We start from the raw sequence: 17,608 nt of genomic DNA on the forward strand, positions 1-17,608 counted from the left end.
GTATTACTTTTCAGGCTTTGTGATAGAGATGGCTTCCCCCTTCAGGCACTCACCTGCATATGGAGTCCTGAGATAGACACAGGCTTGGGCCACTGAATGCAGCACCATCACTTTCGCTCTCTAGGCTCCTTTCCAGTAGGTGCAGCTGGTTGGCAGCTCCCTGACCAGCTGTGTTAAGAAGCAGCAGTCACTGTGCTGTAAATGTGTGAGACCCAGATGCTGTGAGAAGAGCATGAAATGGGAGCCAGGTCTCACATTCTGTGTCTGAGAATCAATAGGGTTGTGTAAACAAACATAAATCTAGACCCAGGCTTACATGACAGATTTTGGGTTGGAAGAAGCTGGGGGTGTTACCAAAGTACCTGTAGTTATAAGGCTTCTGTGCAGGGATACACTGTTTTGTAGATCTTGTTGCTTTACTACAAGACTTATAGACCGATAGTTACTTGATATAAAACAGCTCAGTTCTATTGAAGACGGTAGTGGAGTTCTGTCATTCTACATTGCCTGAAATTTTGGCCTATGTGATATTTTCTGTGTCTGTGGTGATTGTTGGCTTCTGACTATCCCAAGCAGATAATACTGGTCACCTTTCTGAAAGGTGGGGAAAGTTGTGGTCATGGTTGGAATATCTGGAGGGAATGTTTGAGTGTGTTCTGAGTATGATTTACTTAACAGTAGACATGAAACATCCAAGAAAGACTTACTGGACTACATGTTTTTAACAGGGAAATCTTAATGTTCCCTAAGAGAGCACTGGATTTTGAAAGCACAACAGATACGTAGCTTGAGATGCAAAAAGAGGGGAAAGAACAGATCCTGCCACTGAAGAATGGATATGCTAAAATGTTAACCTGGTGTCTTCCCCTTGCTGAATGCTTGGATGCTGTCATGATATCCTATTCCTTAAGCCATGTATGGCTTACTATTCAAAAAACTTGTGCCCACATGTTTCTAATACCTTATCAGCTGATTTGACAACACTATCTTGTTTTAGCATAGCTGCAAGTGTTATTCAGCATTACATAAAAAGAAGAAATAAAATAACGTAAAGCTCTACTGTGTCATTTTCCTTAGGACATCATTCATGTTTGAGTGTTTTTTGTGTTCCATTATGTCTATAACAAAGAGTCGGGAACTTTCTGGATTAAGTCTCAAGGCTGCTGAAGGGATAAAACACTGAGATTATATTGATAGTAGGAGTTATACATGCTAGCTGGAAGGATCAAACTAATTTACTTTTATTTCAGCTTTCAGGGCTTTTCCAGCTCTACTTGCATGGATACAGAGTAGACAGCTTCCTACCTTCCTCCTAGAATTGAACCAGTGTTCTTACAGAGTTCCTGTCACTTTGATGCCTGCTGACTTAGAGTAACTGCCTCTGCCCTTTTCAGTAGAAATAGAGCCAGCAGCAGCAGTGACAGGGGTGTCCTATTGCTCCACTTCTCTGAGTATGATTTCTGCCCTTCTGCAGTTTCTGTCCTTTCTTTACTTCTCTTTATTAGTGTCTTACGTTGTTCAGATCTGTATTAGGCAACGAACAAATCTATTAAATCCTTGTTCCTCACCCTTTAGAGAGGATTTTTGAATCTAGATTTGGTCTGCTAAGGAGAGGCGGGACACTGTTATGAATAAGGTCAGAAAGATAATTTGGGATGAGAAGGTGCCACCTCAAGATGCATCTGGGAGAAATGGCAGAGGAAAATACTACATCATGCAAAGAGCATGATGGACAGATCATAACTCAACAGGAGATTCTGATAAGGAAGGATGAAGTTTTCCAAAGCATTGAAGAAAATAACACAACAAATAGCTATGGTGTTGAGGGGAGTGCAAAGACAGGTTGCAAAGATGAGGGTGACATGAGACGAATGGTAGGCCAAGATGATCTTCTGGCTGTGCGTTTGGAGAGAAAGAGCTTGCATGGTGATGAAAGGAGGTTGAATGTCAGATGTCTGCTTCTTCTGCATCTCATAGAAAAATAGCCAAATCTGAAATGTTGTAGGAGGTATGATTTATCATTTAGCCTGATTTGAGCAAGAAAGGGAAGCCAGGTCCCTGTGATGATGAATATCTTATAAAATTTATAACAAAATAGCAATGTAAAAGTAACCACCTAAAGCTGGGAAAGCAGTGAAATTTTCCAGAGGAGGAAAAGTTGTGAAAGATGATGGGTTGCAAGTGTTTTGCAGGATAAGAGTTACCCCTGTGGAGGTACATTGTAAACAGGGCTTGGGAGCAGCTATTAACAAAATAAGGTAATTGAATAGAAAAGTAGGTAGCAGTCATGAAGGATCACCTGTTTAATGTGTTGATTCAAATTAGTTTCTGTATTTTCTCATCTAGAAGCAATTTATATCAGATGTAATCATTGCTCAGACAATATATCATATAGTCTGAAGGAGAATGGGGGCAAAGGATTTAATTATGTCATGCCTCTTTGTCCTTCGGGCAGATTGCTTCCTTAGTGTTCAAGGCTATCATTCAGGGGACCTGTAAAGGTCCTCTAGGAAGGCTTTTTCATTCTTGCAAAGAAATGCCCTTCTTTTGTCGTTTGCCTTAGTCTGCAAGACACCAAACTGGGGAGCACAAGGTGTCATAGGTAAGTCTAGGTGGATACAGTAGCACTTTTCTAGGGTACAGTGTTTTCAGATCATCAGCTTCCTTGCACTTTCCTCCACACTGGGTAAGGAGCAGCTTTTGGTTTCACTAAATACAGAAGTAGTCCTTTTGCTCATCCCTTCAGCACCATTGGGAGCAGCACATGGAAGGCAAGTGTCACAAGGTGCTTTTTCTGTCACTCATCACACTGGGCTGTCTCCACAGCTGCTCTGTCTTTGGCATGTTTTGTTTAGGGAAGTACAGACATACACCTTCCACCTGGCACTGGAACACCACTGAGCCAGAGCTTTTAATGCTAGATACCCCATTTTCTGTAAGTGAAAAAGTCAGAAGGCTTCATGGGGGAAAAACATTTCAAGAACATTGTGTCTTTTCCTAGCTACCTCTGCAAGTTTATGCAACTCATTTCATATATTCGTGAGCTTGTTTCCCTGATGTGAAACAGAGAAGAGTAGTGCTTCTTAACCAGTTCTAGTATCGAACTATAACTAGGTTGAAAATGTGCTCAAAAGATGCAGTATGTGTATGTTATAGGCAGTACAGGAGTCTTCCAGTGGCAAAACGTATTGTATTTGAAGATCTTGGGAGCAGATCTCTACCACTGCCTTCTGTGCATGACAGTGTTATCCAATGGTTTACTACATGGAGGTTTAAAGAATAACTTCTCCAAAGGAAATTGCAAGGGGAAAGCAAATTGCAGTTTTCCAGTTTGGAAGGTGTCCAGGGAGATCCTCGAGTCATGGAAAAATCCATTGGCTTTGCTTTAGTGGCTGTGTTTCAGCATTACTTCTTGTGTAGAGAGTGACAGCTGGATGAGTTTGTCAGTTGGTGTAAAGTTGTTGGCTTCTATATTAATGATGAGAGAGAGCTTTTGGATTACAATTGTGTAACCAGACAGTAAATGCAATTATAGCTTGTTGTTAGGAGATAAGTTCATTCTGCAAGGCAAATGCTCATCCTTCTCTCTTTCCTTTTCCTGTATTTTGAGAAAGCTTCTAGTAATTTCCTTTTTAGAAATACTTGGAGAAAAACATCTTGGCTGGTATTTTCTTAAACCCAGTGATGTCAGTGCAGTTCTGATTATCAGAATACTTGAACAATGAGACAGGACTGGGTGTGAGTAAATAACCAAACAGTCATGCTTTCAATTCCATGCTTGGCTATGGAAATACTTGGTTAATATGTGTGAAGAGCTTTGTGGAATTGCCCTCCATCTCATCCCAGAGGAGATAACAGAAGCCTCATATGGGGGTGTTCTTTTAGCCGGTCTAGACTGATTTGTAGTAAATGTAGCTCATCTCCATTTATTGAAGTTCACAATTAGTAAAAAGGGGATTGATAGACTGCTCAGCCCATTCTGTGATGGTCTATTTCAGACATAGTCTGTGTCTGATATCTGTGTTGTAGACTATAGAACAAACCTGTGTTATAGGTTGTCTAGCAGAGAGGTTTTGTCTCTTACAAATTAAAGCAGGTAATTTGATTAATATTTTTGCACTGGTGTAAATCCAGAGCAAGTCCACTCAGTTAAATGGAATTAGTAACATTCTGATCTCTGTTTTCCACTGCTAAATTGGGATGAATAATTCAGAGAGCAAGAGAGGAACAAAAGGTAGCTTCTGGTTTCACTTCTATCTGTGTAAACCTGAATTTGTGCCAGAAATTGATGGTGATTTACCTGAGTTCCTTTGAGTTTAGTTTGCATGTATGTTGTGTGTGTGAGCTGCACAACCGAAGCTCACTAAAAAGTTAATTTTTCTCTTTAAATTCTTAACTGACCTCTCAGTTTCTCCTGCCTTTTTATGTAATATTTTATCAGAGATTTAAAGGTCAGCCAAGCTCTGACTTACCCTTGTTTTCCTCCGTAGGGGCATATGGCAAATAAGATGCACACAAGAAGATAAAGCTGGGAGGAGAGTAGGTAGCACCAACGCCCTTGGAAATTCAGCCAGCCTTTGGCATGGGGCCGCAGCAGCAATTCCCAGAGCACATTTGGAGGGTTGAGCCAGCAGGACTGTGTTTGGGCAGGAAGGGATCGGAGAGGTGTGTGCCTGTGTGCTTTGGCAGTCCAAACTGTGAATTGCTCCAGCCTAGGAACCTCTTCTGAACTCATTAGCATTAAAATAGAACAGAGGAGACTTTGTAGGGAGGGAAAGGTGGGGAAGCCAGAAAGGTAGCAGTTTAGATGGTAGTTTCCTCATAACCTTTCCCACACCTACCTTCCCATACAGGGTCTCATCTAAAGGACCTTGGCATAAAAACAAACCCTGGCAAGGGATCCCTGGAAGGGAGGGGGAAATGAGGAGAGGAGAAAAAAAGGAAATGAGGGGTGGGGAATGGGCACTGTGCTGAAACAGAAGTTTTTATTGTTATTTAGTGGTACATATGCTGATACTAGAAGCTCTGTTTGAGAAATATTTGATGTATAATCAGAATGTGGAGGTAAATGTGGTGCTTGTCCTAGATGGGTTGCCACCTGTCACAGTGGACTGCAAAGCTTGGTAATCTCTCCATGACGTCCCAGATACAAGCCCCTGGTGACCAGAATGCCTCTCTAGAGAGTGCATAACTAGGCTGCAAACACTGGGAATATGTTAAAAGATAAGCTTAAAAGAAGATGGAGAAATTCTGTGCAAAAGGATGGGATTCAATGAGGCCAATAAAACGTACAATTTTACTGTAAGTCTGGTAATTCAGGATGGGAAGCAGCCAGGTGGGTACATTTCTTCAGAGAGGAAACTCAGGATTATAGTAGATTATGAGTGAACAGAAGTCATGCAGGTTTTGGTGTTTTTATTAAACATAAAAAGTCATTGTTTTAATGGAATATGTAACCAAGAATGCAGTATAGAAGCATGAAGTAATCTTTGTACCCAGAATTGATAAGGTCTCAGCTAGAACACTGTCCCCACTTTTGAGCAGTGCACTTCAAGAAAGACGTACTTTGACTGGGAAGAGCCCGGAAGTCAATTAGAGGAGGAATGGGGGGTCCAGAGGACATGACCTCTAAGGAAGACTGAAAGAGCTGGGCTTGTTTAGCTTCAAGAAGGATGACTGAGAAGGGGACATTACAACAGCCTTTAATAGGCTTGAAAACTGTTATCAAGAGGAAGGACAAAATCTGCTCACCATGTCTGTGGTTGAGGGGGACAGAAGTAATAGGCTTAAATTGCAGCAGCTGGGGTTTAGATTAGACATGAGTCTGACTATTCAGTTTTCATTCCTATCCCTCTCACTGGGCTCATTCTAATTCACTGACATGAACATGCATGCCACCTTAACAGAAAAACAGTGATGGTAGTCAAGTGCTCGTGTTATTGTCCTCATATGCCCATCCATATCCCTCTTTCTCTACCCATATTGTAGCCCTGCATATGAAAATGCACAGCTAAGCTATGACCTCTCTCTAAATGTCTGGTTGTATTGTTGCATAAACAGGTACTGGTTTTCCTCATTCTTCCTCTTTCTATTTGGCCTTGCAGAATGTTGTCCAGTGCTCATAGTTTGCCTGTGAAAGGCAATAAAACAAACAGCAGGTGCCGTTTCTAGTGGCCTGTGAAAGCAGACTGCCTGCATCATGCCTTGCTAGTCATAGGTACTTGTATGCTGTCAAGTCAGAGATTTGAGAAATGGGAGAGGCAGGGTTTAGCAGTTCTCCAGGAAGCAAAGAAGCAATCAGGAAAAAGGAAGCACTGTAATATTGGTGGTGGTGTTGAGGAATGAGAGGGGAGATGGTTAGCTGACTTTCTGCGAGATAAATTTTTTCCACCAAAAAGCAGTATGAAATGGGTGAGAGTCTTATTCTGCTACTGAACCTTAAGAATGAGTAGCTTCTGTGTTGGCAGGATAGTAGAGAAACACATCTTCCACTTCATAAACACCAGGTGCTTTCTGTCTTGTACTGTGATGACTGAGAATCAGGTTATTTTGGCCCCTAGTGCTGAAGGAGTTTTAAAGCTGCAACTTGCTTAAAAAGCAAGAAGGAAGAAGTGTATGAAGGAAATTGCACTTTCGTTTGTCTGCTTTACAGTCAGATCCATGTCAGTAGCTGAAATGTAAACATTATTTCCTATGTCAACAGGGTGTGTGAGCAACTCAAGTGCGCACAGTGGTTTCATCATACACAAATGTAATGATAAAATGTTATAGGCATGGGAGGTGTTATGTCATATGTCTTATGTTTGTAGTTGTGGTGTATGTAAGGTGTGAGTGGCATACATATCTGCACACACACATATCATGTATTTGCAAATGCATGGAAACCCAGTGATGTTTTGCAGTGATCCACCTAATTATTATGAATTGGGAAACAGATCAAAGTCTTATTCCGCAGCCTCATATGGTGTGTTGTTTCTGTGTGCTTTACAAAGACTGCTTTTAATTTCAAGAGTTAGGATTAGATGGAAGAGCTTGAGAAGATGGAAAAGTTTGTTTTGGGGGCTGTTTTTCTTCACAGGTTATTGGTGGACCTGGGACTTTTAACCCATGTGCTGCATCTGGAGCTGTGCTAGCTGTATGGGTGGTAGTGATGTTGCCTGTTGAAAGAGCATCTACCCACAATCTCTGCTGTGGGTACAGCCATGCACTTGTGGTCAGGCACAGCCCTGAGAAGGTAGAAATGAGCACTGGTTGCTATCTAAAGATGGAAGCTCTGTTTCTCTTCTCTCAATATCTGTTTCAATCACACTCCAGTGTTTGTGGTTGCACATTAGATAAAGCCTGTGAAATGTTTCTCTTTTTTAGGGAGCTTTGCTGAGTGATATTTTTTTTGCACTGCACATTGCTCCAATTTGTACATGAGAGTAGGCATTTCTGCAATCTGATGAACCTCATTCACTGACAGTTCAGACAAACTGTCTTTCAGAATGCCTCATCGACCTCAGTATTGGAAATGTGCACTCTTCCAGCAGGCTGCCTCTTGCATGTCAGCCTACTGAGCTGGATTGATCAAAGCAATGGAAGGAAGACTGCAGGGGAACAATCTTATACTGTCCCCTGGAGGTGGACACAGTGAATAAATAGGGAAAGATTTATCCTACTTGAAGGATTCATAAGTTCTTTGCAAGGAGAATGAAAGCTGAAGATATTTTTATTATTATTTTGGGTTGTATTTTTTTTTATTATATGCACTCACTGCAGTTATCTCTGAAGCAGCGTTTTGGACAGTTGCCTCTGGATCTCTGATGAGAATGTCCTCACTCCTCCCCAGCCTTCCTCCCTGGTGAGCAGAGGCACAGCTTGAATGTGATCCACTAGACTGACCTGTTTGTTATTTGCCAACAAAACCTGGCATAGGCAGTGTGAACTGAAAAATAAAGGTTCCTGGGACTGTTGTTAATGTAAAAGTGTAGCTTTCAGGAGATCTAAGTCATGTGTTAGCAGTGTGGTCCTACTCAGGTCACTTGTAGCAGTTATGCTGGGTTGGATTTTCTATTGCAAAAGTTTGTAGTGTGCTGCCAACAACCTTCTCCCTGATCTACTTCCACTGCTTCCCCTTCCTCTACAGTCCCAGACATGTCAGTGCCATTTATCTCACGTCAGCTTGAGCTGTACTTCAGCATTGATTAATCCACCATCAACTATTCCCTCAAGGTGACTGCACATGAACATGAACCTTTTCTGGAGCCTGCCAGTGGATGCTGGGTGGGATCCCATGATGTGTCATAATCACTGTTTGCTTTGTAGAAGATTGAAATAAATTCATCCAGGGCATAAGGCCATCAGCTGTGCTGTGCCAATTGGGAGTATCAGTGGAACTGGAATATGGCCGTTTTGGGGACATGGTGACAGATGTGTATATACATGATGCTGGAGATCCTGAAGCATGAGGTATTATTCTGTACAGGAAATTTATTGTAGTGGCAACAGTGTATTATACTTCATTTGTAACTTAGGTGGGGTTGATGCTATGAAGAGACTGAGAGAGAATGATAGACGAGGTAGATGAGGGAGAGTGCATTTGTGCATGACAGGAGAAAAGGGTCAAGGGGGATGAGGAAAAGATTGGGGAGAAGAAAAGGTAGGTGTGTAGAAGAGAAAAGACAAAAGAAGGAATGGGGGTGTGATCAAGAAGCAAGATAAGAACAGGGCATTTAACTAAAATTTGTACAGTGCAAGGTCATGATATAAAAATTAATGCACACTTGGAACCTAAAATTTTAAGGCAGGGATCTGGGAATTGTTTAACCATGTACAGAGTTTGTTCTATGGCTTTGTACTTGCAGGGCTTTTCCACAGCCCTCTGCAGCTTTTGGTGCTGGTCACAGGTCAGGTAACTGCCAATCTAGTCTGTTCTGTAAGTTCTTACGTTTTCATTCTGATTTTAACAAGGGAGAGTAAAGTTTAACCTTCCTAGGGAGCTTTGCCAGTTTGTACACTCTAAATATTTGATTCCCATGGTGCCTAGTGATGCTGAGACCTGGCTGTCATTTTGCTTGATTATCCATCTGCTGCTAAAGAGCCAAACAGTGCAATAAACCTGTAATCAGACAGCAAAATGGGCATCTCTGAACAGCAGAAGTGGTGAGACCTATTTGCAAATGTATTGCTTAGTGTTACATTCTGTGGTGTCAAATAAAGATTGATTTCATGCCAAAGCCCTCTGGGGATGATAAAAGGATTTCATTCTTTAATAATTGTCCAAATGAATTTGTAAGCAGAAATAAACATTTAGGAAATGAGAATATGCTTTTAGAAGTCATTAACTTCTTTAAGTCAAAAAAAATACTATTAAGTATGAAACACAGGCCTGGGATGGGTGCTTACAGAAAGGATGTGATTTCAAGAGCACTATGAGTATGAGAGACCATGACCTGTGGACAAAACTCAACTACCTGTAGCTGAAATTATAAGAAATTGATGAAACATTACAGGTATCCAACTAAACATAAGAAAATCAGCAAAATTTCCTTTTCCTCCTGGGAGGATCTATTATATCCATATTAATCAAGTTATTGCTTGTGGTAAAGAAAATGTGACAGAATTCTGTGCTTCATCACACTGGAAACACTGTGCAGGATTCATTAAAACCCCCAAACCAAGGCCAACAGCCTCTGAAGGTTTGTTGATTGGTCGTTTTGGGTTGTTGTATTTTGCCTTTGACAAAAATGAAGCAGCTGTCTGACCTTAAGTCAGGGGGAAGCACCCTGGTGACCAGGAAGTCCAGCAGTCCAGCACCAGTGGAACTGGGACAAGTAGAATGAGAAACTGGAACTGAAGAAATATCCTGTGAGTGTCCAAATATCTCTGGAGAAGCAAGTTTGGGGATCTTGTTCTCCAACGTGTTGACTTGAAGCCAAGAGGTGCTGGAGCCTGGAAGCCCTCATGCTTTCTGTGTACTAAGTGTTAAGGTTTCCATCTTATGTCTACTGTGACTTCAGTGTTATTATGTTGAGAATGGGAAGTCTCATTGTGTCTGTGTTTCACTAAATTTGTCTTTCAAACAATTTGAAGTTTTCCTCATTTAAATTCCAAAATTCCTATGGACTGTATAAGTCTTCTTGCAAGGCCAAGTAAAGTAGACTGATGAAGGAGCAGCTACCATGTGGTTCTGTCCGACCTTTCCACAGGTGACTGAATGGTGGAGATGCGATATATATTTCAGTACAAAGATGCTGGCAGGACTTAAAGGTTCTCCTTTAGGGAAGCAAGCATGTTGGTAGGCATTAAATGTTCTTCTTTAGTGGTTCTCTCGCCAAGTGATCCACTCTTCTGCATTCCCAACATACTAATTTTTGTCTAGGTTTTTTTCATTTCATATCACTAGGAAAAGTTCTGTCCAGTCTAGGTGGGGAATTACTTGTCTGTTCAGCTGTTCTGGGGCTCTGAGTGATATCATTATTGAGCTGATGGCTACCCAGCATCAAATCTAGGTTTTACACTTTTATGAATGTTCCCAAAGACAAAGGACATAATGTGATTTTACATCCCACAAAATCTTAGTTTTATATTTCCTACCCATTCTTCCCTCTTGTTCTCTTTCTTTGTCTCTCATTTCCTTGGGTTGTAGCCATTTTGAATTAAGGCCATCTTCCCTTTTGGCCTAAGAACTGGACTTGAAAATATTTGAGCCTCAAATCCAGCTCCAGCACATTTTAAATGTTTTATCATTGAAATTCAATCTGTGTAAGTTAAAAAAAATGCCTGAATTTAACTGAATGTTTAGCTGAATGTTTAACTGAATTTAGCTGAAATTAACTGAATGGATCCCTCTCAGTAAATAAAATAGGAAACAGACAAAGGAGAGAAAGGTAAGGAATATTAACTGGAGGTATTTTACATCTCCCTTGGGCCAGCCTGGCAAATATCTTTTTAATCAGTGTTCCACAAGAACAATTTCAAGTATTTTTAAGAGCCAGAAGGCTGAACTCCATTGTGCAGGGTCATGCTGGCATGAATTGCTGGATCTAAGCCACCCATCCAAGGCACAGAAAAGGAGTTATTACGTTTTTGCTGGGAAACTGGCACAGGTGGTGAAGGAGGGTGCTCTCCCTGCTTTGTTCTGACTGACCCTTTTTTTCTTGTCCTTTACATTTGCTCCCTGGGCATTCGGTCACATCGTCTTCCTTAGCCTGGTTCCAACTCCAGTTGTGGTGACTGCATTCAGAGTTTGTAGCTCCCCTTTCCTGCCAACCTTTGCAATTCCTTTTGCCTTCAATAGGTGTTTGCTGTCACCAAACTAACTATAGGGTCTGAATTTCTACACAGTGACAGATCTACCTCTGTCACTGGGTCAGAATGACCTATTCCTGGACCAGATTACCCTTCTGAGATTTACTCTTTCTGTTTTTCCTCCTGTTTACCTCCAGGGCAGCAAGTTTCCTTATGTGCCATCTGTTAGTATCCTGAGTCAGAATAGGAAAATAGTCTGCCTGTTCCACAATCAGCTTTCTTAGCTAGATCCAGGGGGTTCTTGTGCAGTCACAGTGGCCTTCTGTTCTTCTATAGAGAGGGGATGGGAGAGGTAATATGATTTGGAGGGTTCAAGAAGAAGGGTTCACGTCTCTTGTATTTTGCAAGGATTTCTTGATTCTTTATAAGGTATGACGTGACTAATTTTATAGGTAGAGGGGTTATATAAGCTTCTTCACTTCCTACTACCTCTTTCTTCCTCTCAGAGAAGAACACTTAATGAAGACTAACTTCAGGAAAAGATATTGAAGAACTTGAGTGCTGCTTTGCATATTGGAAAAGGTGTCTCTCTCCCTGTTCAACATTCATGCTTGCTACCTACCCATTTGACCTGGCGGTTAGAACCTAGAATTTTGACCCTAACACACACTATCTAACAAACTGCCATCTTCCAGTCAGGTATGTTGTGGTGTGACTTGGGTGATCACCTGGACCTGATTATGCCTGGAACCCTGAGCAATTTCCTTGTTACTACATTACCTGAGCTAATATGGTAATCACTCTAATGTTCTTCTGGCTTAATCTACCCTCCTGAGCCATAATCAAGTGAGGTGTGGATGCACTTTGTTCTCACTGGATCTTCCATCCTTTCAAGCTATCTTTCCAGACTTCTGTTCTAAAAAGATTGTCATGCTATCAGTATGCAAAACTATATGACTGGAAATTGCAGATTCTTATTGCCCCAGTAAAAGCAGAGTGCTCTTTGTGTCTCTGATGGTGCCAGTGTCCAGGGCAGTGTCTAGAAGCTATGAAGTGTCAGCATCCTGCCCTTTGGTTGTTTTCAGTCAATAGGAGTGTTCAGCTGATGAAATGGTTGTCTTGAACTATCTTGGTTGAGATCATTATTTGGTTTTGTGCACAGCTTCTAGGAAGAGCTTTTGCTGCTTCTCTGATTTGCCATCAGAGTCCAGAAAGAGCAGAAGGGACTAAAAAAACAGTTAACTGCTCTGCATTAAAACAAAACAAAACAAAAAAAACAACAAAGAAAAAAAACAACCCAACAAACAGAGACCTAAACCCCCCTCAATAATGCTAAGATTATTAAGTAGCTCAGTAAAGCGATCAGAATTTTTCTAAGTGTTTAGCTGAGCCCAGACAGCTTATATCAGAAGTCTATTCTGGCCTCTTTGGTGGCTCTTCCAAACGTGACATTTCTGATGCCCTGTCTGCCCCTCCTTTCCCTCCCACATGCTTTTGACCTCCAACAGCTTTCTTTCACTCTTCTTAAGACCTTACATGTCATTTAATTCTCACTCTCCTCCCAAGAATGTGATCCTGGCCTGAGCTATCTAATTGTGTGTAGCAAGGATAAAAATCTTTGTCTCACTTGTCTGCCCACTTGTTTGAAAATTCACCCTAAACATTTCCACATGGCTTGCACTCTTTTTGCACATCTAAAATTTTTTTTTTGTTTTTTTTTTTTGTTTTTTTTTTCCTTTAAACTTTTTCTTATTTAAAAAAAGACTCCTCAAGCTGCTTGTACCTTGGGCTGCTGGTACTGACCTCACCTTGTTACTGTTTGCATTTCTTTTGTACTTTTTTGTACCTACCCTAACCCTAGCTAAAATCTCTATGGGCTTTTAAATCTGTCAGCAGCAGCTACCAGGCTCAGTGTGCAATTTAGCTCATTGTTTTCACAAGTTTCCCAGCTCTGAATGCTTTCCAAATGAGCCATTGTTGGGCGAAGTTAAAGAGGTATTGTCTCTGCTTGGGATAGTTTAGCGTGGGTGCCAGAATCTGCATGTGCAGTATTCATAATGCTGCAATGTCAGCTTGATATGGGATCCCTGGATACTTCCTTCTCCAAACACTTTCAAATATATAGGAGAAAGAAAACCTTGCCAAAATTAACTCATTGAAACACTATTGGAAGCTTGTCTTTTATTGCTGAAACTCTCATTTAGACCTCTCTGTCTGTCACTACTCAAGCAGGATGCTTGCTAGGAAGATAATTTTTATTGCTTAATTCCCATTAGCGCCTGAAACTGACAGCTGTGATTGAAGCCCTGTTCTGGCTAGTGCTGAATAAACGTAGAGCAAGTAGCAGTCTTTACTTTGATGGCTTTAGAGACACGTTGAGTAGGGAGTCTATTATTATCCACCCTTTACAGAAGAGAAATGGAAGTGAGGAATCTGAGAGTCAGTTCACAACATTATCCTTCATTTTACAAATGCAAGGTTGGCTTAGGCTCTAAAACAGTGTGCTCTGCTGAGCTTGCTTTTCTTAGTAGAGACTGAATTTGCTGGTCTCTTCAACCTGATGTGACACTGTGTGGATGTATGTACTCTGGAACACTGGTTGTCTTTTGCTGGGGACTGTGGTTCAGAGACCAAACATCTGGACAAGCATTTCCTTGTCCAACCTGTAGGTTGCTGTTGGCATTACTGCCACTGATCAAGTATCTTGTGACCTCTGTTTAAAATATATAGTGATTTCACTGATCTCCTTCTATGGAAGACCAAGCTGGTACTGCAGGTCAGGAAAAAGATGTATTGAATTTTCTCTAGGGGTGTGAATGTGTCACATAAGCCAGTGCTTTGGGTTTTTCACTTCATACCTTTCATGTGCTCTTTCCCATCCTCGACTAACCATTAGTAATGGAAGTTTGACACTGGAGTTGTTTAGGCTGCCTCTCTTCATAGGTTCTGCTCTGACAGGAAAAACCCACAGTAGCAAGGTAAAAATTATGAAACCAATAATCTTTGAAGTCTTTGGGAGCCAGTAAGTCCTCTGCCCTTTGATTGAGGGCTAGTCAGCATAGCTGGTCCACATTCTTCTGTACCTATTGCAAGTTACCAGTGCAGGTGCTGACTGTTTTTTCCTTTCTCTTTTTCACAATCTCCAGGATGAATTGGATCTCACAGACAAGAACAGAGAGGCTATGTTTGCGCTCCCTCCAGAGAAGAAATGGCAGATTTACTGCAGCAAAAAGAAGGTACTATTGTTGTCCTGACTGAAGTAGCTCACCAATAAATTCTGTGTGCATGTATCTAATTACTGATATAAATCTAGATTTGAACTACATGTTTGTCTACTGTTTACTCAAGAACATGATACTTAATCACCTGGATGTAAGGCTTTTTATCAGCATGAATATGGCACAACTTTCTTATAAGTAGTGTATGCATGTGTAATTTCTGAAGAGAATGTTAACAAAATAGTACATTGTTCCATATTGAATCTTTCATGTGTTTGGGTTTGTCTTTTGTTCTTTTTTTTTTATTATTATTTGAGCTGGAAGAAAAGCTATAATGGAAGTGTCTTAAGGAATTTCTAAGACATTTTTGTCTTTTAGAACAGAAAATGTATTGCTTGAAATCTTCCAGGATATCTTCAATTATCTCTGAAATGCATAGTAATAGTGGTATATTAAAACTTGGTAGTTCAAGACCTTGCAGGGCCTTTTTCAGTAGAAAAATGTGCCATATTGCACAGGAAATTGAAGACCACCTGCTCCTACAAATTTCTACATAATGCTTCTTCTTTTAAGGTCTTCAAATTTCTGATAAACTAATGAGAAGGGCAGTAAATCAGAGGCTGATGTATCACACTAAGTTTTTGTCACTGCCAGAATAATGGCCAAGGGAAGTGACAAGTTGTGTGGCTGTTGTGAAACTTGTAAAGGGAGGATTCCTGCAGGAGCAGTCTGGTGGGAAAGTTTTGCTGCTCTAGGAAGAAAACAGAAACAAAGCCCCAGTATCATGTATTTATTGACAACAAATACTGGGGGAAAAAGGTGTGACAAGTTTATTGGTTAGTTTTATTTTCTAAATGTGCAAATCATGCTGTGAGGGCATCAGTCTCCATAGGATCATAGAATAGTTAGGGTTGGAAAGTACCTTAAGATCATTTAGTTCCAACCCCCCTGCCATGGGCAGGGACACCTCACACTAAACCATATCACCCAAGGCTTCGTCCAGCCTGGCCTTGAACACTGCCAGGGATGGAGCATTCACAACCTCCCTGGCCAACCCATTCCAGCACCTCACCACCCTAACAGGAAAGAATTTCTTCCTTATATCCAATCTAAACCTCTGCTGTTTAAGTTTCAACCCATTACCCCTTGTCCTATCACTACAGTCCCTAATGAATAGTCCCTCACCAGCATCCCTGTAGGCCCCCTTCAGATACTGGAAGGCTGCTATGAGGTCTCCACGCAGCCTTCTCTTCTCCAGGCTGAACAGCCCCAACTTTCTCAGCCTTGTCTTCATATGGGAGGTGCTCCAGTCCCTCGTGGCCCTCCTCTGGACTTGTTCTAACAGTACCATGTCCTTTTTATGTTGAGGACACCAGAACTGCACACAATACTCCAAGTGAGGTCTCATGAGAGCAGAGTAGAGGGGTAGGATCACCTCCTTTGACCTGCTGGTCACGCTGCTTTTGATGCAGCCCAGAATACGGTTGGCTTTCTGGGCTGTGAGTGCACACTGAAGCTGGCTCATGTGAAGTTTCTTATCGACCAACACTCCTGAGTCCTTCTCCTCAGGGCTGCTCTGAATCTCTTCTCTGCCCAACCTGTAGCTGTGCCTGGGATTGCTCTGACCCAGGTGTAGGACCTTGCACTTGGCATGGTTAAACTTCATGAGGTTGGCATCAGCACTCAATCCCACTGTCCACGTCACTGACAAAGATGTTGAACAAGACCAGTCCCAACACCGATCCCTGAGGGACACCACTCGTTACTGGTCTCCAACCGGACATTGAACCGTTGACCACAACTCTTTGAGTGTGACCATCCAGCAAGTTCTTTATCCACTGAGTGGTCCACCTATCAAACTGATGTCTATCCAATTTAGACAAAAGGATGTCATGTGGGACAGTGTCGAATGCTTTGCACAAGTCCAGGTAGATTGCATTAACTGCTCCACCCCTGTCCTTCAGTTCCACAGCCCCATCATAGAAGGCCATAAAATTGGTCAGGCAGGATTTCCCCCCTTAGTGAAGCCATGCTGGCTGTCGCCAAGCACCTTGTTGTTTTTCATGTGCCTTAGCATGCCTTCCAAGAGAATCTGCTCCCAGATTTTGCCAGGCACGGAGGTGAGACTGACTGATCTGTAATTCCCTGGGTCATTCATTTTCCCCTTCTTGAAAATGGGGGTTATATTTCCCTTTTCCCAGTCATCAGGAACTTCACCTGTCTGCCATGATTTTTCAAATATGATGGCCAGTGGCTTTGCAACTTCATTCGCCAGCTCCTTCAGGACCCGCGGATGGATTTCATCAGGTCCCATGGACTTGTGTACATTCAGGTTCTTAAGATGTAGATCCTCATGTACAGTGGGCCCAAGGTCTAGGTTTTCACAGTCCCTGTGTCCGCCTTCCAGGACTTAGGTGCTGCGGTCAGAGCCTTTGCCAGTGAAGACTGTGGCAAAGAAGCCATTCAGAACTCAGCCTTCTCCAAGTCCTGTGTAGCCAGTTCTACTGAAAGCTTCCGGAGAGGGCCTATGTTGTCCCTAGTCCATATTTAAGTCTTCATAACAGAAGCTGAAAGAGAAGATTTAGATTTCAGTACTGAAGATGGCAGACTGAAGTCCTGCTGATGGTCCTTCTGAGCTTGTGTTTGCTGCATTTCTTTCCTCAGGGAGGGTGGAGGGAATTAGCTTTCTTTCCATGTAATTAAAGAAAATCGGAGTCAAATCAATCAGATGGGTGCTTTGCATGTGTGTTGATTAACACAAGGAAGTTAATAGTTACAAATTTGTTACAGTGCCTGTGAGCTGGCAGTAATTCAGGAAGTGTGTATGAACTGTCTAAGCTCAGTTGTCTTTGTGCTCTCTCCATTCTTCTTCCTGCTGGTACAGAGAGTTTGCACATGTAGGGAAGGTGCAGGCAGCTGTGAACAATGTCTGCTCTACGCTTTTGCTGGCTGTCTCAGTTGGCTTTTTCATCTCTGGTGGGAGAGGTTCTATCTAACTATTCTATGATTCTTTGATTTGTAGCCATTTTAGAGAACCACACATTCCACCTTCCAGACCAGTCAGCCTTGTCAGGAAAATTCAGGCTGTAATGTATTTAATGTATTGTTTGGATTCAGTACACCACAGTAAGGTTCTTAAAGACCTCCAGAGTTAAAGA

General features: G+C 41.8%; 1 protein-coding gene across 1 annotated transcript in view; it reads left to right on the forward strand.

The window, feature by feature from the left end:
- Window positions 1–17,608, forward strand: part of DAAM2 (dishevelled associated activator of morphogenesis 2) — a 189,048-nt gene that overhangs the window by 73,135 nt on the left and 98,305 nt on the right. The window contains exon 3 of the mRNA XM_031045644.2: window positions 14,379–14,468. Within this exon, the coding sequence (XP_030901504.1) occupies window positions 14,379–14,468 (90 nt within the window). The remainder of the gene's footprint in view (window positions 1–14,378; window positions 14,469–17,608) is intronic.

This window comes from Melopsittacus undulatus, chromosome 3 (assembly GCF_012275295.1).
Source record: "Melopsittacus undulatus isolate bMelUnd1 chromosome 3, bMelUnd1.mat.Z, whole genome shotgun sequence".
NCBI lineage: Eukaryota > Metazoa > Chordata > Aves > Psittaciformes > Psittaculidae > Melopsittacus > Melopsittacus undulatus.